Raw genomic sequence first — 24424 nt, forward strand, 5'->3', positions numbered from 1 at the left:
CAGAGACACCTGAAGTCCAAATTCCTCTTGGAAGCAGAAATGCTAAGGACACAACCATAAAAACCTGGCCAGGCAGGGCAGGTGTTCGCAGTCCCAAGCTGGCTGCCAGGAATGGGCTCAGTGACGCTCTTGTCACCTGTCACCTGCTTTTGTGCTGCCCCTTGTCTGAAGGGTGAGCTTGTCACGGGTCTGTTCTTCTCTGCCCCCACAGAGACTGGGATTGTCACCCCCAACAGCTCTGGGCACGGCTCCTGTTCTGGCACGGCGCTGGTGCCACATCCATGGTCACACCACGGGGGACAGTGTCACATCCATGGTCACACCATGGGGGACAGTGTCACATCCATGGTCACACCACGGGGGACAGTGTCACATCCATGGTCACACCATGGCACCAGTGTCACATCCATGGTCACACCACAGGGGACAGTGTCACATCCATGGTCACACCATGGCACCAGTGTCACATCCATGGTCACACCACGGGGGACAGTGTCACATCCATGGTCACACCATGGGGGACAGTGTCACATCCACGATCACACCACGGGGGACAGTGTCACATCCACGATCACACCACGGGGGACAGTGTCACATCCATGATCACACCATGGGGGACAGTGTCACATCCATGGTCACACCATGGCACCAGTGTCACATCCATGGTCACACCACAGGGGACAGTGTCACATCCATGATCACACCATGGGGGACAGTGTCACATCCATGATCACACCACGGGGGACAGTGTCACATCCATGATCACACCATGGGGGACAGTGTCACATCCATGGTCACACCATGGCACAAGTGTCACATCCATGTCCATGCCTTGGGACAGGTGGCTTAGCCATGGTCACACCATGGCACTGGAGCCACATTCATGGTCACACCACAGGGGACAGTGTCACATCCATGGTCACACCTTGGAGGACAGGTGCCGTATCCATGGTCACACCATGGCACTGGAGCCACATCCATGGTCACACCATGGCACCAGTGTCACATCCATGGTCACATCATGGGACTGGAGCCACATCCATGGTCACACCATGGAGGACAGTGTCATATCCATGGTCGCACCATGGGACTGGAGCCACATCCATGGTCACACCATGGAGGACAGTGTCATATCCATGGTCACACCATGGCACTGGAGCCACATCCATGGTCACACCACAGCACCAGTGTCACATCCATGGTCACACCATGGGACAAGGTGCCACGTCCATGGTCACACAGTGTCACATCCATGGCTATGCCATGGGACTGTCCAAAGTCTCCAAGTGAGACCTGTCACAGCCGAGCTGTCACATCCTCCTGGGCCTCACCAAAGAGGCAAAACCCATCCCGAAAGGCCTTGAGACACGAAGTCGCTCCTGAGTGACAAATAAATAGGACTGCCAGAAGAAAGCGCTCGGGAATCCAAGCTCCATCGCCCCGGTGCCACCAGGAGCCTCGTCAGGAGATCAGTCTGCAATCTGGGCTCGTTTGGAATGAGCTGGGTGGGTTCCAGTCTCTCGTAAAACCGGACAGAGTCGGGGCCGGGCTGGCAGGGGCTCTCCTGCCGCCCCGGTTGATCGCGGCGCGGGGTCGTTCCTATGTACACGTTCTTCCCCGGGACAAGGGAAGAGTTTGAGCTGCTCTCGGACAAGCGGGAGGGGAGGCGGCTCCTAATTCTGGTGCCTCTTCATGTGCAGGGCCAGGTGGTCGGAGCGGGAGAAGCAGCGGCCGCACGCCAGGCACTTGAAGGGCTTGGCGCCCGTGTGCTTGCGGTAGTGCCGGGTGAGCTCGTCCGAGCGGGCGAAGCGCCAGTCGCAGCCTTCCCACGTGCACTTGTAGGGCTTCTCACCTGCCCGGGGGACAGCCACAGGTCACACCTCCAGGGTGCCCAGCCTCCCGAAAACAACCCCCCGGCCTCTGGAGATGCCCACCTTGGGTGGCACCGCCAGGGCTCCCCGGTGCGCGCAGCCCAGAGCCGCTGGGGGACCACGGACCGAGCTGCACCAACCCGGTCTTGTCCCCCTTCACCCCCTACCCAGCCTCCCAAAAACACCCCCAGGCTTCTGGGAGACTCCCAATTTCCCTGGCACTGCCAGGGCTCCCCAGACACAGCCCAGAGCCACTGGGGGAGTGAGCTGCACCGACCAGGTCCTGTCCCTCTTCACCCCCTCCCACTTTGCCCTCTAGTGCTCTTCAAGTTCCTGTTGGATTTTGGAGCATTTCTAAATGCTTAAGGCTAAAAACAGCTTGTGAATTAGGTTGGGTTTTTTTAAATAAAAAGCCAAAAATTCCTAAGGAATGTGTGAGTGGTGGGAGGCCCCAGGAGGAAGACAGGGCTCTAAATCTAAATTCCAGTCTGAAAAATCTACATTTTTTTTAAACTGCCATCCAATGTTGGTGGTTTTCCCACTCCTGGAAGTGCTCAAGGCCAGGTTGGATGGGGTTTGGAGCAGCCTGGTCTAGTGGAAGGCATCCTTAAAGGATCAGGCAGCTTTTAAAGACCCCTCCCAAAGCCAAACCATTCCAGGATTCCATGACCTCATGCTCCACACCTCCAACTTCCCCCACCAGCAGCTCTGTACACAAGGCATTGTGTTTCCCTCAGAGCATTCAGGTGATGTCATCCCCGTGCCCTCTCCCCCTCCCTCCCAAACACACCCATTCCCAACCGAAATCCATTCAACCGGGCACCTTCCCAGCCAGCTGGGAACTGGGCTGGAAAAGCCCTCGGCCGCTTCCAGCCGGGCCACGGGGCTGAACCCTGGCTGCAGCCCTGTCCCCACGCAGGGCGTGGTGCTCTCAAATATTAGTGCTGCTCTTAACAGCCTGAACAAGCAGGCAGAGTTCAGGGAATGTGCTGACATTCCCGACCTCAAATATTTACCCTTTCCGGGGCCAACTGACGGGCGCAGCGGCGCAGCGGGAGCGCACGTCCGCACCAGCACGCGTGCACAGGCATGTGTGCCCTGCCCTGCCGTGCTTCCAGGGATTCCTTCCTCCCCAGCCTTCCAGGGAGACCTTCCCATGCCTCCAAGGAGCCCTTCCTCCCACAGGCTTCTCCGTGGAACCAGGGAATCCTGGAACAGCTCGGCTTGGAAAGGGCCTTAAAGCCCTTCATGTTCCACCCTGGCCAGGCGAGGTTCCACCAACTTCCAGGGATTCCTGCATCAACTTCTAGGGATTCCTTCCTCTCCATGCTTCCCAGGGAGCCCTTCCTCGCACAGGCTGCTCCACAGAACAAGGGAATCCTGGAATGCCTTGGCTTGGATGGGACCTTAAAGCCCACCTTCCTCAGAGCAGGTTCCACTAGACTGCGTTCCACGTCCCGCTAGATCCAAGTCCTATCCAACCTGGTCTTGAATAATTCCAGGGCTGGGAATGCCACGTTTGGCCAGGAAAGTGAAATCAGCCACAGCAAGGTCTCCAGTGCCTTGGCCACAGTGGATAAAACACAAAACCATGGATACACGAACCTGCCGGAGGCAGAGCAGCACGAGCACACGCCGCTCCTCCAAAAACCCCTGGATGCTGCTCCATGGGAAAGCGACTGGGGATTTTTATGGCTCGGGTAAACACAGCACTTGCAGCGGATTTACGAGGAGTTGGTGGGGGTTTTATGGGACTTGGGACGTGCCAAGACAAAGGTAGGATTTTCCCAAAAGCAGGATTTTCCCAAAGGCAGGATCTGCCCCTTGCAGCCCAGACATTGTCCCCTCCAGGTCACCTGGCTGGGTCGATCCCGCTGAAGCCCTTCGCTTTCAAACAATGCCAGGCTGATCTCCAGGACAGAAACCCAAGGTTTCCCATTGTCCCAGGTTTTCCATTGTCCCGGGAGCTGGCTGCCTCTCCCAGGACAGCACGGCAGGGCGGGCTCAAACAAAGGATCCAGGGTGGCATTCCCGGCCCCGGGGGTTTATGTTTAACCTCACAATGGCACCCAGGAAATGAATGGTGGCTCCAGGAGAGGAAAACACCCGGCCCATGGCAACGGGAAACCACAAGGAGAGAGCTCCCACATCATGGACTTCTCAGGCAGGGAATGGCAGAAGGAACAGTTTTAAGCCTTCGGGGGATGGAGCTGAGGCAGGATTTGGGGTGAGTCCTTGTTCTTGCAGCTCTGGTGATGACCTCAGCAAGGCTAAGGCCTCCAAAGCAAAACGTGAGGCTTAAAAACATTGGATGCAGAGATCCTGGTTCTGGATTGGATTCCCGGATTCCCTGCTTCTTGCTCACCACCGCCAGCTCTCCTGACTCCTCAGCTCACACCCTCTCTCACCTCTCCATCGTTCCCTCTAACAGCAGGGGAAGGGAAGGAGGCAAAGCCACTTGGATTTCCTGCCTGATTGCTGGGAAACCTGGAAAAACTGCTGAGTTTTCCTGGATTTCAAACCCACCCGTTTTCCTGGGTACATCCTTATATGAGATAGGTAAGGAGGTGCCCAACTCATGGATCCTTGTCCTGGGCACAGAGCTCCCAACAGGAGGAACAAGAGATATTTAATTTAATTTAATTATAAAGCCCTGATCCCAGACTGTGATAAATCCCTATCAGCACCCAGCTCTGGGACAACATCCTTCCTGTTCCTTTTTTTCCACCCCTTCCGTGAGGTTTTCCAGCCCCCTCCTCCCCAGCCCCTGCCAAAGAAATATCGTGGCTCACGCACAAAGCGAAATTCTTTGTTTGAAGGGCTGATAAGGGGAGGAAGGAACAGAGCCAAGAGCAAGAACCAATTCCCAGCCGCAGAATGGGGTTTGGTCGTTGTTCATAAAAAAGAGAAGTGAACTCTGGGCCCGGCTTAATTGCTCTCGGTAAAGATCAGCCCTCCTATAAAAGAGATTTATGAGGGCACTGATGGTTCCTGGACTACCTGGGGATCTGATAACATTTCAGGTATAATAAACGCCTTAATGAGGGCGCCGGGGCTTGAATGCAGAGTGTCACGGAGCTGGGATCAGCCCAGGGGAGCTGTGCTGGGAGCTGCTCCCAGCTGAGGTCCCTGTCTGCACCCTCGGGAACGAGGGCACAGCCCACCCCTGCGTGGATTGGGAGCCCTTCCCTGTGTGGGTTCAGAGGGAGTGGGACCCCACGAGACACGAGGGGTTCCTCCCTCTCCTTGGGAGCCGCGGGGAGGTTTTGACACAAAAGAGATGCCCTGGTCTCCTCAGACATCCTAAACATGCAACACAGGCCCCACGCAACCTTCCTGTAGGATCAGCAGGATCAGCCCCAGGTAGGATTTGGGACAAAGGAAGAGCTCAGAGCGACAAAAAAATCAAAGAATCAAAGAACAGATCAGGTTGGTAGGGGCCTTAAAGCTCATCTTGCACCACAGCAACTTCCACTGTCACAGGCTGCTTCAAGCCCCAATGTCCAGCCTGGCCTTGGGCACTGCCAGGGATCCAGGGGCAGCCACAGCTGCTCTGGGCTCCCTGTGCCAGGGGCTCCCCATCCTCACAGGGAACAATTCCTGATTCCCAATCTCCCATCTAACCTTGCCCTTTTTGGCGGGGTTTGGTACCTGAGGCTGGCAGCCTTTCCTGGAGCTGCTCTTACCTGTGTGAGTCCTCTGATGCGCCTTCAGGTGGGAGCTCTTGGTGTAAACCTTTGAGCAACCTGCAAGGACAGAAAAAAGCACAATTTCCTGGTGAGAAAGGGGCCCTTGCTCAAACAAACTCTGATATTTGAGAGGGGGGGACAGGGCTGGGCCATGCAAATAAGCCTGGCTTGGGCTCAGCGTTAACTCAAGAGCGTTTGCTCTTAGGCAGACAGACTTGAACACCTTCCCCTGCCACCCACGGGAACTGTGCTGGGAATCAGGGTGGGGAGAGTTCAGCCCCCCCCTTCCACCACCAGGATGAAAAGACTCAAGTCCCCCCACATTTCTGGCTCTGTGCTGCCCTTTGTCTCTCTGGGCTGATAGCTGTCATAGCTGATATCACTTTGCAAGGCTGGCTCTTGTCACAGTCCTGGCCCAGCAGACGAGGTACAAATGTTCCAGGAAGCAGGAAACAGCCAGGGACAGTCACAACTTGGCTTCCCGGTCCCAGAACAGAGCCAGGGAGAAGTGTTTTCACAAGATCAGCATGAACAGGTTTCTTCAAAGATAGTGTTTAACAGAGACACCGTGACTGGGGAAAAGTTCCAACAGCAGGTGTCTCAAGACAAGTCAGGTTTAATTCCTCTGAAGTTTCAGTTGGATACAGCTTAAGGAAGCCGCTGCTGCCCTTTCTGGCCCTGCCACTTTGTGTTTTGATGAGGACATTCAAATACGAATTTGAATTTTTATGACCTACACGTGTATGAGCAGCACGGGGAAATTCCTCATCCCAGTGTTTCCACCCAGCCCAAAGGAGCCTCTTGCCCAGGATCAGCCCTTGGTCCTGTCCTGTCCTGTCCTGCTCAGATGGGCAGGAGCTGCTTTTCCCCTCCTTGGCAGGAGGGACAAGGGGCGGTGGCCCCATTCAGTTTTGCTTCTGGTGCTCTGAGGCTTTGGCAACCCCTCACATTTGGGAGAGAGATCACGAAATCATGGAATGGTTTGGGTTGGAAGGGACCTCAAAGTTCTTCCCATTCCACCGCTGCCATGGCAGGGACACCTCCCACTGTCCCAGGCTGCTCCAGCCCCAATGTCCAGCCTGGCCTTGGGCACTGCCAGGGATCCAGGGGCAGCCACAGCTGCTCTGGGAACCCTGTGCCAGGGCCTCAACACCCTCCAGGGAACAATTCCTGATTCCCAATCTCCCATCCAGCCCTGCCCTCTGGCAGTGGGAGCCATTCCCTGTGTCCTGTCCCTCCAGCCCTTGTCCCCAGTCCCTCTCCAGCTCTCCTGGAGCCCCTTTAGGCTCTGGCAGGTTCTGGATGGGGGCTTTACAAACAGGTCTTCCATGTTCATCTGGTTCCAGGTGTGAAGTCTCCAAGCCCCCTTCACTCCCTCACAGAGACCAGGTTGGTAAGAATTCCTGACTGGAGTCACCTCCAGTTGAACCTTCGAGGGAGGGATCACATGGATCCCTGCTCCATCCTTGCATGTACACATCCAGGATTTATTCAGCACAGATTTGGGTAATTTTTTTTTTTGCACCACAGACCACAATCCTGCTAAAGGCAGCTTTGCCTTGGTGCAAATCCCGCAGGATGAGCCTCTGAGCAGCCAGACACCAGGAATCTGTCTCAGATCTAACTCCACCTTTCATGTCCTCACCGTGACCAGCAGAAGGTAAAAAATTCAGCACAGGCCATCAACCACTGGCAGCTTCTGGCTCAGAAAGTCCCTGATCCACAGGATGCCAGAGAATGGGAAGGTGCAAGCACAGAAAGGTCTCTCTCAACCTGTCCTGTTCTTACGCAGTTCCTGGCATCACTGCTGGAGCCAGGATCTGAGGCAGACAGAGCCTCTGGGCTGACCTCCAGCCACTCCCATACCATGGAAGGAGTCCATAAATCTCACAGGAGGCAGTTAGGAAGTGACTTTCCTCATTCACACACCCCCATGGGAAAACTGTTTGCTAATGCACAACTGGTCAGCACTGGGAACCAGCCCAGGAAGTGGGAGGTGTGTCCTGGCTCCGGCAGTGGCGATTTCCAAGCCCTCAGGTGGCTCTCACTGGGATCTCTCACTGGGATCTCTCAGTGGGATTTGCTTCCCTGGTGTGTGTCATGGAATCCCAGACTGGTTCGGGTTGGAAGGAAAGCTCATCCCATCCTACCCCCTGCCATGGGCAGGGACACCTTCCACTATCCCAGGGTGCTCCAAGCCCTGTCCAGTCTGGCCTTGGACACTTCCAGGGATCCAGGAGCAGCCACAGCTTCTCTGGGATGATCCCCAGCTTGAGGGCTTGGAGCAAACTGGGACAGGGAAAGGTGTCCCTGTCCATGGCAGCAGGTGGGATGACATGGCCTTTAAACGTCCCCTCCAACACAAACCACACCATGACTGCCCTTCCACAGCTCCTGCTGCAGCACATGGAAGGATGCCACTGGGATATTCAGCTCATTGCCCCTTTGGAAGACCACAACCCTCAGAGAGAGTCCAGCAGTGCTCCTGGTGCGAATTCCTTGGTGGTGTTCCACCCACTGCGAGAGAGAGGGAAAGGAAGGGTCAGTGGGAATGGCAGGGTGGCTTCATGTGGCTGCTCGGGGTTGGGAAAGACCAGAGCAAAGCAACAGCTCAGGAGCAGATTCCCAGGAGCAGATTCCCAGGAGCAGATTCCCAGGAGCACTCCTGGTTTTGCAGAAGCTCTCTACCTTGCTGAGTCACTTTTGCCAGAGTGTAAAGGGAGAGGGAAGGGGACAAAACAGGAACCACACCGTGCTGGAGGGATCAACCCCTTCTACTCCCTCCTGCTTCCCTGGGGCTCCATCCACAGCTTCATCCCAACAGGACCTCAGATTATCCTCCCAGGCGGCTCCCACCGATCCTCGGGGTGCCGAGGGATCCCCAGTGATTGAGCACACCTGGGTAGTCACAGTGGTGGATCCTCCTCTTCTCCAGCTCGGGGTTGTTCCGCCGGTTGTACTTGGGGGGCTGCATCACAACGTGCCCCTGGGAGAGGCCCCCGACGCCGTTGGGAACCGGGGGGATCTGGGACGACTGGACCAGCTTCAGTCCGAAGGTGGCTTCGTAGGACGGCGGGGGGGAGATGGTGTTGATGAGCTCAGGCTGGTTCTCGGGGCTGCCAGGCTGCGAGTTGGGGGGCGAGGGGGGCAGAGTCACCCCCGGGGCGGGGTAGAACTGCCCAGGGATGTTCCCGAAGCTTCCCTGTCCCTGGGCCACGTGCGGGTACTGCTTGAGGGGCCCCGGCGGCTGCGCAGGTCTGTGCGCCACGCCGGCCATGGAGCCCGTGGACATGGTGACCCCGCCGAGGCAGCTGATGGCCGTGGTGCCGCTGGAGGAGGACGCCAGGGCGGGGATGTCGGCGCCGGCAGCGCCCAGGGGCAGCTGGAAGAGCTGGGACTGCTGCGGGTGGGCGGACAGCGGGATCTCCGCGGGCATCTCCTGCTTGATGAAGACGTTGTTGACCGCCACCGACTGGGGCATGCTGAACACGCTGGTGAAGTCGGGCAGGGTCTGCGTGGGGCCGGAGGAGGACGAGCAGGGCTGGGAGAAGCCGGCGCCGGGCTCGGTTTTGATCTGCGGGAAGGGGGCCATGGGTTTGGGGGGCCGGTAGAGCCCCGTGCGCAGGTGGGTGGTGTCGGGCAGGATGACGTTGATGTTCACGCTGTAGGGCGCGGAGCTGGGCTTCTCCGTGGAGAAGAACTCGTCCACCACCGAGGCGCTCTCCCGGCGGTACTTCTTGTCCGGGAGCATCGGGACTGGCGGCACCTCGCTGGACAGGTACTTGTCCATCTCCGAGCGCGCCTGCGGCAGAGACACGGACACGGGAGCTGGGAAAGGCGACTTTGACACCCAGCGTGGGGAGGCCAACGTTGGAAGGGGATTGGAGCAAGCAGGAAATGGAGGGAGCAGCAAGAACGGCCCAGGAACCTGGGCTGAGGTGATTTAGCTCCGGGTCTGACTCAGCCAGACTCCCCGGGGCTGAATCAGCATCCTCTGCCCTACTTCCCCCCTCCCTATCTCCCTGATAACGCTGGGCAGCCGGGGTAGGATGCAGGGAGGACAGAAATGAAACCTGATAAAGGGAAGCAAGCTTTGGGTGCAAAGCTTTGGCCACACAAACAGCAGGAGCGAGCAGCGGGAATGGGATGAATCCAGCCAGGATCACACCTCAGGCACGTGGGATCTGCAGCCCACCTTGGACACGCTGGCTCTGGTCTCCTTTAGACTCAGCAGCCAGAGGAGTGTTTTGTTCTGGGAAAGTCTCTTTAATGAACTGAGGAATTCTAGGACAATATCTTTAATTAATTGGGAATAATTTGTGCCTAGAAATCTAAGTGATATTGCCACTAATTCAGTGTGTTCTGAGCCTACAATGGGAACAGCTCCTGCCTTCCTGCCTAACCTGGGCAGTGACTCAGCTCTGGGCTAACCTTTGGGTTAGTTCTGGTTTTACAGAGCTGTTTTTACAAGCCTGGTTCCTCCAAGCTCCCAGAACCTCTGGCTCTGACTCCTTCCCCTTCTAGTTCCTGCCTGGGGCATCCCACTGGATCCAGACCCAACAATCCAGCACCCTGATGGAGCAATCCTCGAGGAAATTCATCTTCTGGTGCTGGATGACTCAGGTTCTGCTCGTTGTGGTTGCAGATCCCAGCACTAAAGCTCTCGTGCAGAGCTCCAGCCCTTAATTAATGTGGTTCTCCAAGTGTCAAAGCCCTCATTCCTAGGGAGAGCAGCTGGAAAACCACCAGGTTTCCCTGGCAGAGCTTGGAGTGCACTCCAGGAGCCGGAGCTGAGCTCAGCCCACGCCCTGAGCCGAGGTTTCCAGCCCTGAACTGTGTCACCACCGTGCCATGGGCCAAAGTCAGCCCTGCTGCCACCTCAGGGCTCTTAACAAAGCTGGGCAGGAGCCAAGAGATTTCCTCACCCTTTCCAGGGAGAGGATCACGGAGCTTCCAGCTCATTCAAAGAGACTTTGCACCTCTGGGAGCCCTGCTGGCAACACAAGGCTGAGCTGGCTGTCACCCAGGCACGGGGACAGCCACAAATCCACCCTCTGCCACTCGGGAAGGAGCTCAGGCTGGGAAGGGCCACGCTGGGACTGGTGTGTGCACACAGCGTGCTGGGAATCCTACAGAATCAGGGAACTGTTATGTGTGGAAAAGACCTCCAAGGTCATCGAGTCCAACCGCGACGTGTCTGTCCTCGTCAGTCGAGGAGGTGCTGAAGTTCCTGTCCTGATTATTAAAGGAAGCTCGAACAGCTCCTCTGGAGAAGGAACCATCGCTCAGGCAGAGCCTCAAGCTACTCATGGAGTTATGGAATATCCCAAGTTGGAAAGGATCCTCCAGTCCAGCCCCTGGTCCTGCACAGACACCCCAACAACCCCACCCTGACTGACCAAACCCTCCTGGAGCTCCGGCAGCCTCGGGGCCGTGCCCATTCCCTGGGCAGCCTGGGCAGTGCCAGCACCCTCTGGGGAAGAACCTTTCCCAAAATCCACCCTAACCCTGCCCTGGCACAGCTCCAGCCCTTCCCTGGTCCTGTCCCTGGTCCTGCCCTCTCCCTTTACCCCAAGGCTGCAGCAGGAGGCAGGGAAGGGGCTCAGAGAGCCGCACCCCCATGGCACCCTCAGGGAGAGCTCCAACCCCCAGCCTCTCCCTGCTCCCTCCCTCGGGACAACCACGGCAAAGCCTTGGAGCCCAGCCCTGGGCACTCCTGGCACCCAGGCCGGGTTCCCTTGGGAATCAGCTCGCCCCGGGCAGCTCGGGATGCCGCACATTCCTGAGCAATGAACGGCCCCACTTGGCAGGAGCAGCGGCAGGGCAAGGTGCTGGGTGCCTTTTCCTTCCACACTTCCCTTATCTCTGGCATTTCACTTTTTCACCTCCAGTTCCCAAGGGAAGGTCCTTCTGCCACAGGGGACCAGGCAGGAACATAAACGGGGAAGGGTGTGGAGCTCAGGGGGCCTTTCCAGGATAAAAGATTCCACGGAGGGCCCTTGTTTGGTGTCACCCAGGTTCCCTTCCTCCAGAACCACCCCTCCCTGCAGAGCAGTTTTTTCCTCACCTTTCCATCAAAAAAATACAGTAATTCCCCTTCAGGCTCCTGGAGAAAGGGGTGGTAAGGGACAGCAGGGGCTGGAGGACACCAGCCCTGCCCATTGCTCTGTGTGTGTGTGCAGGACCTGGACAATCCCACCCCATGGAATGCTCCACTATGCCACAGCTCTGCAGGAATCCCAAGCACCAGCGTCCTTCCCACAGGTAGAAATGGGTGTTTGTAGCCCAGAAACACCTGGAAAACACTGCCTGGCCTGGTGCTGGCACCTCCAGCCCCAAAGCACTTCCCAACCAGTGTCCCATCCAAATCCAGCGGCTGAGGGAGCTGGGAAGGGGCTCAGCCTGGAGAAAAGGAGGCTCAGGGGGACCTTGCACCTCTGCACAACTCCCTGACAGGAGGGGACAGCCGGGGGGATTTGAGATCTGCTCCCAGGGAATAGGGACAGGAGGAGAGGGAACGGTCTCAGCCTGCGCCAGGGGAGCCTCAGGGTGGATAGTGGGAAAATCTTCCCTAGAAAGGGTTGTCCAGGCCTGGCTGGAGGCCCCAGTGCTGGAGGGATTTCACAGCCATGTGGATGTGGCACTTGGGGACGTGGGGCAGTGCTGGGGCCATGGTTGGACCTGATGGCCTTTGAGGGCTTTTCCAAATTAAACAATTCTGTGATCCTACAAAGTCCTCAGCTCAGGGTCAGCACAGCTGAGGTGACCAAGTGCCACTCAAGCGCTCAGGCGCTCCTGGCTGTCACTCCTGGCTCCTGTCACAGCCGCTGGGATCCAGCCCATGGAGGTGACAGCGACACGCTGACACAGGGGACCGGCAGAGATGGAGACACGTGTCCCAGCTGGAAGCAGGGATGGAAAGAGGGAGTGGGAATGGGGAACATCCCAGCTCAGTCTCTTGGGGACTTCTGTGTCTCCTCTTCCCAACAGGAGCAGGGGGATGCAGGGGAAGGAACGAGGGAAGTCACTCACCTCCAGGATGAGCGGTGGCATCCGCTGGTCCATCCTCATGGGGTGCAGCTGCGGGAGGCAGGGCTGGGTTAGTGGGGGATCCTCCCCAGCTTGGTCACCCCAAAAACCCCCCCAAATTCCCCTGGCCAAGGAGGGCAGAGCCCCCCAGAGCCCCCCACAGCCCCTCCAGGTGTTCCCCTGCCAACGGTGTCTCCTCCCACCCCGTGACACGGAAGCTGCTGGTAGTTGCCCACCACGGGTTGGTGGTTGCCCACCATGGGTTGGTGGTTGCCCACCATGGTTGGAGCCTGTCCAAGGAGGAACAAGGGAAGCCTTTTTGGAAAGAAGAGGCAAATGGGAAGTACAGAGCTCTCCCAAGGAGACCGAGGCACGGCACCTTGAATCCTTTTCTCATCCCCACACGGATGACAGCGTGCTCAGAGATGTCCTGCAACTCTCCCTTCTCCTGCCTCTCCCAGATCCACACAGAGGGCCGAGGGCTCTTCCCAGACCCCTCAGACACAGATCCTTTCTCCAAGGTCAGTGCTCCAAACAGGCCACAGTTCTCCAGCCCCAAGAAGAAGGGAAGGGATCTGGGAGTCCTCCAAATCCCAAATCAGTATTTACCAGCCTCCCGTGAGCTCATTCTCATTCCACATTCTTCTCCTTCTCACTTCCAGGAGAATTTCAGATCCTGAAGCTGCAGACCCCATATCTTCTGCCTGTCCCCCACCCATGGGACCTGGAATGATCAGCCCATCCCTCCATCCCTGCCTGCCAGCCACAGGCAGGAAATGAATGAGTTCCTGGCTCCTTTTGGGAAGGATTGAACTTATCCCACAAGCAGGGTGCTCAGCTCATCCCAACAGTGCACTGTAAAGGTTTTGGCTTCTCTTCTTCTCTGCCAAGAATAAATCTTATCTATTTACAGTACTCACAGGCTCACCCACCGTGAGCTCTTTGAAAACAAAGGAAACATGGAGCGTTTCTGACTCTTTCCAAGGTTGTTTAAGTCCTAATCACCCAATAACGAGGTGACACCTCTATTATTTATACTTTTGACCCAATAATGACCACCCAAGGCCTGCAGTGCAGACATTTTTCACCCAGTTACAGAAAACCACCCAAACCCATGAAGAAGGAAGAAGAAGGTGAAGAAGAAGGTGAAGAAGAAGGTGAAGAAGAAGGTGAAGAAGGGCTTAGACAACACCCCAAATCCTCCACCTTGACTCATATGTATTACTGTACACTAAAAGCCCAAATTCTAAGTTTCTAGGATTCCAACAGGGCATGAGATGTGAGCTGATGGGGAAAGGCCTCAGAGCCTTGCAGATGAAGAGCCAGCAGGTTTTTCGCGGGATCACAGGCCCAGTTTCCCTCACAATCACCAGCCAGGCCATCCCTGCCATCACTGGAGACTGGGATGAGGGCAGGAGGCACCAGACAACACTGACTGCATGGCCACAGGCTCCAGCAGGCACCACGGAGTCATGGATCAGCAGCCCAGGGACAAGGGGAAACACCAACCAACCCTCTGGGAGTCCAGAGGGACTGGGATTGTTCACAGAACCCCACCATGGTTTGAGTTGGAAGGGACCTCAGAGCTCATCCTATTCCAGTCCCAGGCTGCCCCAATGTCCAGCCTGGCCTTGGGCACTGCCAGGGATCCAGGGGCAGCCACAGCTGCTCTGGGCACCCTGTGCCAGGGCCTCAGCACCCTGCCAGGGAACAATTCCTGCCCAATATCCCAGCTAAACCCACTCTCTTTGATTTGCAGCCGTCTTTACATGTCCAGGAAGGGAAAGCCACCAAGAAACTCCCCTCACACAGCCAAAGCACTGAATTCCAGAGGGATTTTTCACCCAAAGTCACCCAAGTTCGACCCTGGAGAAGCATTTCCTCAACCTAGCAGAGAAAGAAAACCAAAATAAAAATGAGGAGACAGCACAAACCAGCACTTAGTCGAGTCCAGGAAGGACACTGGACACCAGTTTGCGTCACTGGACCAGCAGTGTTACACCCAGCACACCCAAACTTGGTGACCAAAATTCCCTGGAGGATGGGATAACCTCAGGGCCAGGCCCTGGGAGAGCTGGAGGACGTGAAACCCCCAGCCCCAGTAAAACCAGTGGCTCAATGAAGAGAGCAATGCCAAAATTCTCTCCAGACTGGATTTTCCAGGGGCAGGATTTTCCAGTGGCTCAAAGGGGTGGACAAAGGGACAAAGGAGCCTCTCCACTCCTGCCAGCTCCCACAAATCCTGCAGGAGCCTGGGATTTACCCCTGGATCAGACGTCCCAGGCTGGGGGAGCTGTTACCAGCACAGAGATCGATTCAGGCAGAGTCCAACACAAACATTTCTTGGCAGGCCCCAGGTAAACCCGGATTAACCAGGAGCACGGAGAGCTGTGCTGGGGCTGGCTGGCGGGGGTGGGACGTGGCTGTCCCCTGATTAAACACCTCCTAATCTGCAGGTGATAAATGACAAACGGCCCCAGGAACATCAGGTGTTGTCACCACCCGGGCAGAGCCAGGGCACTGGGAGGGAAATCAGTGTTTGCTAAACAGGCAACAGCTCTGAAGGTGGCACCGGGAGGGGCTGGGGGGTGGCGGGGGTATTTCACCAGCCCTGTGCTCACTCCTGCCTGGCCAGAGCTCCCATTCCGTCTCCCAGACCGGAGATTCCTTCTCTGCTGGATCCTGAGCCCCCAGCGTGGTGCCGTCACTGCTGCAAAGAGCTTTGGGGACAGAGGGCAAGAAAAATGTCACCTGTGTCCATGCTGGGCAGCCAAGAGCATCCAGCCCTGGGGCCCAGCATCAGAGGGATGTGGAACTGCTGGAAAAAATCCAGAGGAGGCCATGGAGCTGCTCCAAGGGCTGGAGCCAGGCTGGGAGAGCTGGAGGTGGGAGGAGAAGGCTCCAGAGAGAGCTCAGAGATCCTTCCAGGGCCTAAAGGGGCTCCAGGAGAGCTGGAGAGGGACTGGGGACAGGGGATGGAGGGACAGGACACAGGGAATGGCTTCCGGTGCCAGAGGGCAGGGCTGGATGGGAGATTGGGAATCAGGAATTGTTCCCTGGCAGGGTGTTGAGGCCCTGGCACAGGGTGCCCAGAGCAGCTGTGGCTGCCCCTGGATCCCTGGCAGTGCCCAAGGCCAGGTTGGAGCAGCCTGGGACACTGGGAGGTGTTGGGTGATCTCTAATCTCGATGATTCTCTGACGTGGGGGCTCAGGGAAGGGGGGGAACAGCAGGACGTGGCTCCAGCAGGAAGGGGAGCCTGTCCCGGGGATGAGGGACCCCGGGAGCACAGGTGTGGCACAACGGTCGTGCCACAACCCAGCCTGGGCTCTTTCTCCTCCGTGCACCTGCACGAAACTCCGGCCTCCAAGGGAATCAGCAAACAATGGGCAGGATAATCATCAATCAACCCCCCTGGCACGGCCCCGGCAGTGCCCCTTTGCAGGCTCACTTTATAAATAGCCTGTATTTATATCCAGATTTGGTTCAATATCAGCATTTATTGTCTCCTGGTTAAATATTGACCTGGGTAAATATTTGTTCCTCTGATCATTTGGGTTTGATACCGACCTGGATCGACGTTATTTTCTGTTTGTTCCTCAAGTCTCCTGGAACTCTCTGTAAAACGGGATTAGCAAAGAAAGCCCCGGGACTCTTCCTTTCAAGTGCCCAACTTGTTTGGCTGCTGTAAACAACAAAGCCGTGTCCCAGAGAGAATCCCAGCTCCCGTGGGAATGTGCTGGGCCGGGAAGGCCCTGGATGGGCTCCCCTGCTCGCTCAGTCCCACACTCCAGGGTGGAGGTGCTGCCCTCGAGGCATCCATGGATTATTTGGGTTGGAAAACACCTATAAGGTGATCGAGTCCAAGGTTTACATCATCCACTCCAGACATTTCCCCTCTTCCTGCCTCGGTTCCCTGCCAGACAAAGATGAGTGACCCCATCCTGCCCAAACTCCAGGATGAGGCGCTGCCCCCAAATCATCCATGGAAATTCATTCATTCCCCAGGTTTGTGCCCCGTCGATGGCCGAGGAGATGGGGAGAGTTAGCCCAGGGCTCTTTCCTGCCCTTGTGTTGGAACTCCCTGAGCTGTTAATGACTTCCCAGAAACCAGGGAAGCTGGGAATCTCCATCCAGGCAGCCCCACTCCCAGACTTGCTGGCTGTGTTTGCAATTCCTCCCCTCCAGCAGCTGATAAAGGCTCCCTCAAAGGCAATCCAGCTCAGGTATTTATCGCCGGGATCATGCCACAATCCCAAAGGCCAAGGGAGCCTCATCCAACTCCAAGGTCAAGGGGCTGGAAGAGGAGCAGCTGGGAACAGCCAGGCTCCAGCAGCAAGCAGAAACCTTTCCAAAAATAAAGCCATAAACGGATTGAAAAAGAACAAAACCTTGGAGACACAGAGCCTGGAGCGGGAAGGGAATGACACGGGAGCACATCCCAGTGTGAGGGTGGGGAGTCCCATGTGGACTTTGGAGTCGATCCACATTTGTGGGGTAGATCCCACTCCTGCAGAACCAAGCCCTGGATGGAGCTGGAAGGAAGGTGCGGGGCAGGGATGGCCTCTCCCAGCACTCCTCCCGCTGTGAGGACAACTCTCAAAGCGTGGGAAGGGAGGACATGAGGATTTAAGGGAGTTGGACCTTCACAGCTTTCAGGATATTCCCATTCCATGATTTCTGAGCTGCTCCTGCTCAGCAAAGGCTGAGGTGAAGCCCGTGAAAGGCAACAGAGGTTGGTTTTCCATCAAAGGCAATGGAGGTTTTCCATCAAAGGCAAGGGGAGGTTTTCCATCAAAGGCAATGGAGGTCAATCTGGGCTGATTCCTGGTGTGAGCTGCTACAGCCCCTTGGATGGACTTCTGGGAGAAATGAAATTATTTAATGCAATTTCAGCTCCTGGAAGATCAAGAGGCTTGGAGCTGCTCCAGCCTCAGCCAAAACAAGGTGGAACTCAAGGGACCCTGGCTTACACGGGCACAAATCAGCGCTGGATTTGGAATTACAGGAGCAGGGATGCCCTGCAGCTCCACTGCTCCTTCTGGACTCGGCTCCATCCCAGAACTTCCTCCCCCTGACTCTTGGATGTCACAATCCCCAGGATTACCTGGACAAATTTACCCATCTGCTCCTGGCCCCAGGACACTGGGATTGTTTCTGAGCCTTCCAGTTCCCCCAGTTACACATCCCTGCCCCAAGAGCTGAACGTGCTGTGGGAGAGGCTTTGGATCCTCCCAGCTGGTGGGATCCACTCTGCCTCCCTCAATCCCCGTGGCAGCTCACGCTCCTCTCCAAGGCACATTTCCAGGGGCTGACAATGGAATGAGTCACTGGCTGCTTGCTGGGGCTTGTGGAGCCCTCCTGGCACCCAGATCCCATCAAAGAGGCCACAGATCCTGTTCTTCCCAGGAAAACCAGCCGGGCAGACCCCGGGCAAGGTCAGGTTTCACGTGCATACAGCAAATCCCCCCATCCCCGCAGCCTCACTTCCTCCCAGAGCAGTTGGGAAAACAAAACAAATCCTGAGGCAGCTGGGAAAGTTGGGTTGGACCAACTCTTCTTCCAAGGCTGAACATCCCCAGGCCAGGAAGGTCCTGCCAAAACAGGGATGAGGGGGACACTGGAGCAGGTCCCCCCCTGCCATGAGTCCTGCGCTGAGTATTTCATGGAATTATGGAATGGTTTGGGTTGGAAGGGACCTCTAACCATCACCTCATTCCACCTCCTGCCATGAGCAGAGACCTCTGTGCTCCTGGGAGCAGAAATCTGGAGTTTCCTCCACATCCGGGGCCTTCCACCCAAATCCTCCCTTTCCACGTTTCCCCTGTGTACAAAGGGGATTTTATAATTCCCAATTGCTGCTAATTAAGGGAGACTGATTATGGCACAGGCCAAGAACAGCTCCCAGGAGAAGGCTCCGAGCCCTGGAGAAGCTCCATCAGGAGCATTTGGGAGCCTGGGCATTGCCAGCCCTGGGAAACACAAGGACTGGGACACTCCTGGCATCCCCGAGGGGATGGCAAAGCCCAAATTAATGGACCTGAGTTCCTCCCATGCCACAGAACCACAAAACCCCCAAATATTGGAAGCTGACCAGAACAAAACATTCAGAAATGTTTTGGATGAGCAGCTGTTTTTCCCAACAAATTTGGGAAAAACAAACATTTTTCCAACGTTTAGAGAAAATCAAACCTGCTCATTTGTGAGGAATTTTAATACAGCCAGCCATTCCTGGGGTTAGCTCCCTGAGGAGCAGAAAAATTATGATTTTATAGAGACAACATGAAAATATTTGGGGTAAATAAATATACAACAACAAAAAAAATCAACCCATGGTTGGATGGGCTGGAGAGCTTCCACATCCTCTGGCCTCTCCAGGATGGGTTCAGATCCATGAGATCCATTACCTCAGGTGCGAGGGATCTGATAAGGGATGGATAATATCCTGGTTTGGGGGATAACCCCAAATGTGTTTTGAGAGCAGCTACACTGGGATTAATCCCTTGCCATTCCCTTCTCCTGCTTGCACTGAAAATTCCTTCAAAGAGCGAGGTCCTGAAATGCATTTTAATACTCGCGAGTCCTATCTGGGTGGGAACTTGAAGGTCCCTCCCCATCACGCCGGGAAAACAACAATTTTCCAAGAATTCTCGCAGCATTTCTGAACTCAGTGAAAGATTCTTTGTTGGAGTTTCAAGCCGAGCTCGAACGGGGCTGAAGCTCTTTGATGTGGTAAACAGCCCACGGGGGTTTTTTTGGAGGGTTTTCATGCTAGCTCAAGTTCTGAGAACATCTGAATTGTAAACACGAGTTCTCCAATCCCCAGGGCCCGGCGGGACCCTGTGACTGCGGGAATTCGCCAATGGAGCAGGAGGAAAGCAAACACTGTAATCAAGCTCACAAGACGCTCGTAAGTGCGATTATTTGCAGTGGATGGGTTGGATAAAAGAACTCAGTGGAGCAGGGAAGGAGAACAAAACAGCGCCGGGAGGTGACCGAACAGGTTTGAGAGGGGGAAAACTCCCGGGCGGTGATGCACGGGGCAGAAATGCATTCCCCAAAGCCCGGGCAGCCAGTTCGGGGATTGCTTCCCGCACAGCGCTCAGGAGCGGCGACGGAGGGAAATCCGCTGCGCTCCCCGCTCGCCCCCTCCTTTTCCAGGTTTCCAAAAAGGAAAAAAAAAAAACCCACAACACCCACCCACCCACCCGGCGCTTCTCCAGCTAATCCGCGCGGAGGGCAGGACGAGCAGGGCACACTCGGAATCCTTGTCCCCTTCTTCCCTCGCCAAACTTCCCCGGGCAGAACAATCAGCCTTTGTCCCACCGGCACAAAGCCGAGCAGCTCAAAGTTCGGCCGAGCAATTCCGTGGAGCTCTTCCGTCCTGCTCCTCGCTCCCTCCTGCACCCACCCGGGGTTCTGGGCATCCAGAAAAAGAAAATAACGAATGTTGTGGACGAAGCCCCCGAATTTGCCGGGTTTTGGCTCACTGGTTTTATCCAGTGAGCCATGGGAACAGCCCCTGGCACAGAGGTGGGGATTCTCCTAAGGGTCTTCCTGCAAAATTAGAGGGATAAATGGATCCTTCCTGGGAATCTGTCCCAGTTCCTTGTGGCCCTGCAGACACCTGCCTGCAGGCACAAAGCCCATCAGACTTGCAAATCCACGGGCTGGTCTGAAAACATTGGGATCAGCTGATCCCAGAGCAAAACTGAGGGAAGGATCCCTCCCTCTGGAGATGCCTGGTGCAGGGCTCCAGCAGCTCCCAAACCCATCCTCATGCCAGAGGGATCAGGTGTTCCCCTTCCTCCTTGTCAAGATTTAACTTCCCATCTCTCCCACCCCGTTCCTGCACACCCTGCCCGGGCTGCCAGCACCCTTTGGAAATGGATTTTGCACAATTCTGTGGAATTTCTGAACCCTTCTCCAAAGGCAGGAGGATCCCCAAAGGAGGGGATTCTCCCCAGGCATCGCATTCCAGGTCCAGAGCAAAATTCCAAAGCGGCCATCTCCCCCTGCCCTGCAGAAAAGCCAAATTTATTCCCTTCCTGCAGCTCCTGAGATCCCAAGGAAATGAATCATGCCCTGGGAGCTGTGCTGGGCACTCCAACACCTCTCCTAAATTATAGAGGAGCTTTATTTATGGAAGGCAGGACTCTCCTGGCCCTGACCAGGATCCATCACCCTGGTTCCAGCTGGGCTGTGCTCCACTGGAGCACCAAGGAGCAGGAAAAGCCATCCCTGCTCCGAGGGACAGCCACCCTCAAGCCACCACAGCCAATTCATGACAAAGATGTGGCACAGGGACAGGGCAGGATTGAAACAGCTCCTGAAAGCTGGAGCATTCCTAAAAACGCTGGATCCAGCTTCTCCTGTGATCCAGAAAATAAATCCCTGCCAAGATAGAGTCTGAGGAGCACCACAGCACTTCCACCCTGTTCCACAGCTCTTTGACACTGCTGGAAGGGTCTGGACAGTGCCAGGAAAAGCTCTGGGAACACTTTCCTGATCCCATCTGATGTGTCCAAGCATCTCCCAGATGCTGGAGATGTTTTATTCCTCCTGAGACGCCCCCCAGCCCAGAGGGAGCCAAGGACAGGGCGGGGAAAGTGGCTGTGGGGCAGGAATTGGGATCAGGGGACACAAAGGGAGCCCTTTGCTGCTGTTCCTCAGCCTGCAGCCAAGGAAATTCCCTTTCCACACTCATCAGGATCTTCCTCGTTTCCCACGGCAGCCTCAGCGCCAGTGGGAGCTCACCAGCCCCACCACAACTGCCCTGGGGCCTGGCACAGGCAGGAAGGGGTTAAACCGAGGGACAGGCTGGCGGTTTGTCCTTCTCTCTGTTCCTAGTAACTCCTGCCCTCTCCCAAAAGCCCCGGAGCCCCAACACCAGAATTCCCAGCTGGAGCCAGGGATTGTCCTCCCAAACCCTCAGGGATGGTGGGTGGCAGAGCCACCTCCCCACAACTGCGGGGAAGCCTGGAGGAGCCAATTCCTTCCCTGTTCTTCCATGACAGGGTGATCCCGGGATGTTTCTCCAGCCCCAAGTGCCCAGGAATGCTGTGGCAGCCAGGTAGGAGTAAGGATAAAATCCCCCAGGCCCCTCACTCATCCAGGGGAGCCGACAGCTACACAAAGGGATCAGCTCCTCCTCTCCTGAAATGTTCCCTGGATGTGCCTTATAACATTATTATTATTATTATTATTATTATTATTATTATTATTATTATTATTATTATTCCCTCCAGCATCAGCCACTGAAGATTTAAAGAGGAAAACGCTTTTACTGGCTGATCTGACTCCAATCAGGAAGGAAAAGTCCTTTCCTTTCATGAGCTCTTTTCCCTCCTCTTTTCTCAGGTTTTGGTTTTTGGGGTTTTTTTTTTGGTTGGAAAAAGCCAAGGAAAGGGAAAAACTGATTGGAAATTCCACAAAGGATCTGTGTCCACCTGAGTCAGATCCAACAAAACTTTCAACAGCAAAGAGCTCCCACCTGAAAAGCAATTTTAGAGGGATATATGTCAATGGGACTTTGAAATCACAGGGATAATGTGCTCCTGCCTCTTCCCAAGCTCGGGCGGCCAGAGCAGCGGGAATTGCCCTGAGCTGGAGCCTGACAGGTCACAGCCTTTGGCACCAGCCTTGTCAAACTGATAAAAACCCTCTGGAGCAAAGGCTTCCCAGCCCTGCGGCCTTCCAGTTCTTCCACCCTCCAACCACAGCTCCCACAGCGCCGCAGCCTCTGGAATCCGCCAGGAGGAAGGAGCCAGGGCATGGAAAACTCATCCTGGGGGCTCTGGGGTCCGGCCCAGGGCTCTCGGGGTGTCCCATCCAGAGCCCTGCTCCCTGGGTGGGTTTGGGGATCCACGGGATCTGCTCAGCTCCCCAGGATCCCCACTGCCCGGAGGGGGACACAGGAGCCTCAGTGGCAATGGGGTGACACCTCCAGGGCCCCCTCAGCTGCCACCACCCCAGAGCAAAGTGGGAGCAAACTGGGAGGAGAAACCTTTCCCTTGGGAGCGCAGCCAGGATGGGCTGGGGGTGAAGGTGTCCCCAGCTATGGGATCCCCGTGAGAGGGACAGGAGGTGGCTCAGGGCCAGCCACGGCCACGACCACACTGCCTCATCCCACCTGGATGGAAAAAGGGAAAAAAAGCCCAGCTCACCCTTCCCCAGCGCATTTTGGGGCCGGCTTGGAGGGAGGTGACAGCTTTTCCCCTCAGGACAGGCCCTGGAGATAATCCCCAGGTTTCCACGAGCCACCACCCGGCTTTGATCCAGGTGATCCCCAAACCCCGCACGGAACAGCAGGAATACCACAGGTGAGGGAGAAAGGGCTCCCCTGTTTGACCCCACATCCACGAGCGCTGCTGACAGCACCTGTGGATCCTGGAAATCCAGGAAACCCAGAGACGGAGACGCGGCCCTGACTTCCCTCTGAGGGACAGAGCCCCAAAATGGCCCTGGGAACGTGGGTGCCATGGAGACAAGGGAATGGGCAGCGGGCACACGTCCAGCCCCTGGCCGGTGCCGCCCATGCTGGGATCCCTCCCGGGGGTCTCCGGAGCAGCAGCCGCCGGGCTGGGGGGTCCCTGCGTGTCCCTGGAGCCGGGCCCAGAGCGTTCCCGCCCGGATTAAAATGGCGCTGGGGCCGTGGGGCTCGGGGTTAATCATTACCCCGGGCACCCCGCAGCCCACGGAGCGGGAAAAGGGGGAGAGCATGGCTCCGGTGTGGGGCCGGGCCTGCCTCACCCTCCTTCCCACCTCACGGAGCGGGAAAAGGGGGAGAGCAGTGTGGGACTGAGCCTGCCTCACCCTCCTTCCCACCTCACGGAGCGGGAAAAGGGGGAGAGCACGGCTCCGGTGTGGGACTGAGCCTGCCTCACCCTCCTTCCCACCTCATGGAGCAGGAAAAGGGGGAGAGCACGGCTCCGGTGTGGGACTGGCCTGCCTCACCCTCCTTCCCACCTCACGGAGCGGGAAAAGGGGGAGAGCACAGTTCCAGTGTGGGGCCGGGCCTGCCTCACCCTCCTTCCCACCTCACGGAGCAGGAAAAGGGGGAGAGCACGGCTCCGGTGTGGGGCCGGGCCTGCCTCACCCTCCTTCCCAGCAGGAGGAGCGGCTGGAGGCTCTGCTGGTGGGACACGGAGCCTCGTCCCCCCGGCCGGGGTAGGCCTGAGGGAACATCCCAAAGCCGCTTATCCAGGTCTTTTATCTAGAGGCAGTGCTGCCAGGGAATCTCAAGGAGCATTCCTTTCCCCACCGTTGCAGTGGAAAAATACAGAGAATAAAATGAAAATGGAAAAATAAGGCCCCCCGTTTCCCGTCCGGCACGCGCAGGCACAGCGATCCGAATCCCTAAATTTTTCCCGGTGGGAGAGCCCCCGGGCACCCCTGGGATCGGCAGGCCAGGACTGAACCCTGGAGTGAGGGCAAAGCCCACACGGAGCACGGCGAGTTTTGAAGGCGGGCAGGAGGCAAAAAAAAAAAAAAAATAATCCCAAACCCAAATTCCCAAACGAAACCAAACACGCCCGGGAGAAAACCCAGCGGAGGGGGGAAGCGGGAGCCGGCGAAGCCACACGGAGGTGTCGCAGCAACGACGGGGGAAAAACAAAGCAGAATTCAGCCCAAATCGCCAGGTTTTCGGGAGGCTCCGCGCACCTGAGCGGGCGGAAGCGGCCCCGTCCCAAGGCTTACCTGCGCCAGGTCGGGAGGGTTCTCCAGGGGCCGGGAAGGGGCTTTGATGTCCTCGAACACCGGGTTCTCCTCGTGGGGGTCCCCGGACATGCTGACGGGCTTGAGCGGTGCCAACACCGCGGCGTCCACCAGCCCGC

General features: G+C 56.6%; 1 protein-coding gene across 1 annotated transcript; it reads right to left on the minus strand.

Annotated features, from left to right (window-relative positions):
- Window positions 1-1663: 1663 nt before the first annotated feature.
- On the minus strand, window positions 1664-24424 carry LOC120762074 (Krueppel-like factor 5). The gene is made up of 5 exons (XM_040084088.1): window positions 24288-24424; window positions 12593-12640; window positions 8459-9362; window positions 5558-5617; window positions 1664-1852 (listed from the first exon to the last, which is right to left on the minus strand). The coding sequence occupies exons 1-5, from the start codon at window positions 24375-24377 to the stop codon at window positions 1674-1676; spliced, it is 1281 nt and encodes a 426-aa protein (XP_039940022.1). The 5' UTR covers window positions 24378-24424; the 3' UTR covers window positions 1664-1673.

The sequence above is a fragment of the Hirundo rustica genome, chromosome 21 (assembly GCF_015227805.2).
Source record: "Hirundo rustica isolate bHirRus1 chromosome 21, bHirRus1.pri.v3, whole genome shotgun sequence".
NCBI classification, from domain to species: domain Eukaryota; kingdom Metazoa; phylum Chordata; class Aves; order Passeriformes; family Hirundinidae; genus Hirundo; species Hirundo rustica.

Coding starts and splice junctions, on each gene's coding strand:
- LOC120762074 (XM_040084088.1), bottom strand. CDS start 24,377: ATGTCCGGGGACCCCCACGAGGAGAACCCGGTGTTCGAGGACATCAAA. Junction 9,363..12,592: donor TGCCACCGCTCATCCTGGAG/GTGAGTGACTTC, acceptor TCTCTGCCGCAG/GCGCGCTCGGAGATGGACAA. Junction 5,618..8,458: donor CCACCACTGTGACTACCCAG/GTGTGCTCAATC, acceptor CTGTCCTTGCAG/GTTGCTCAAAGGTTTACACC.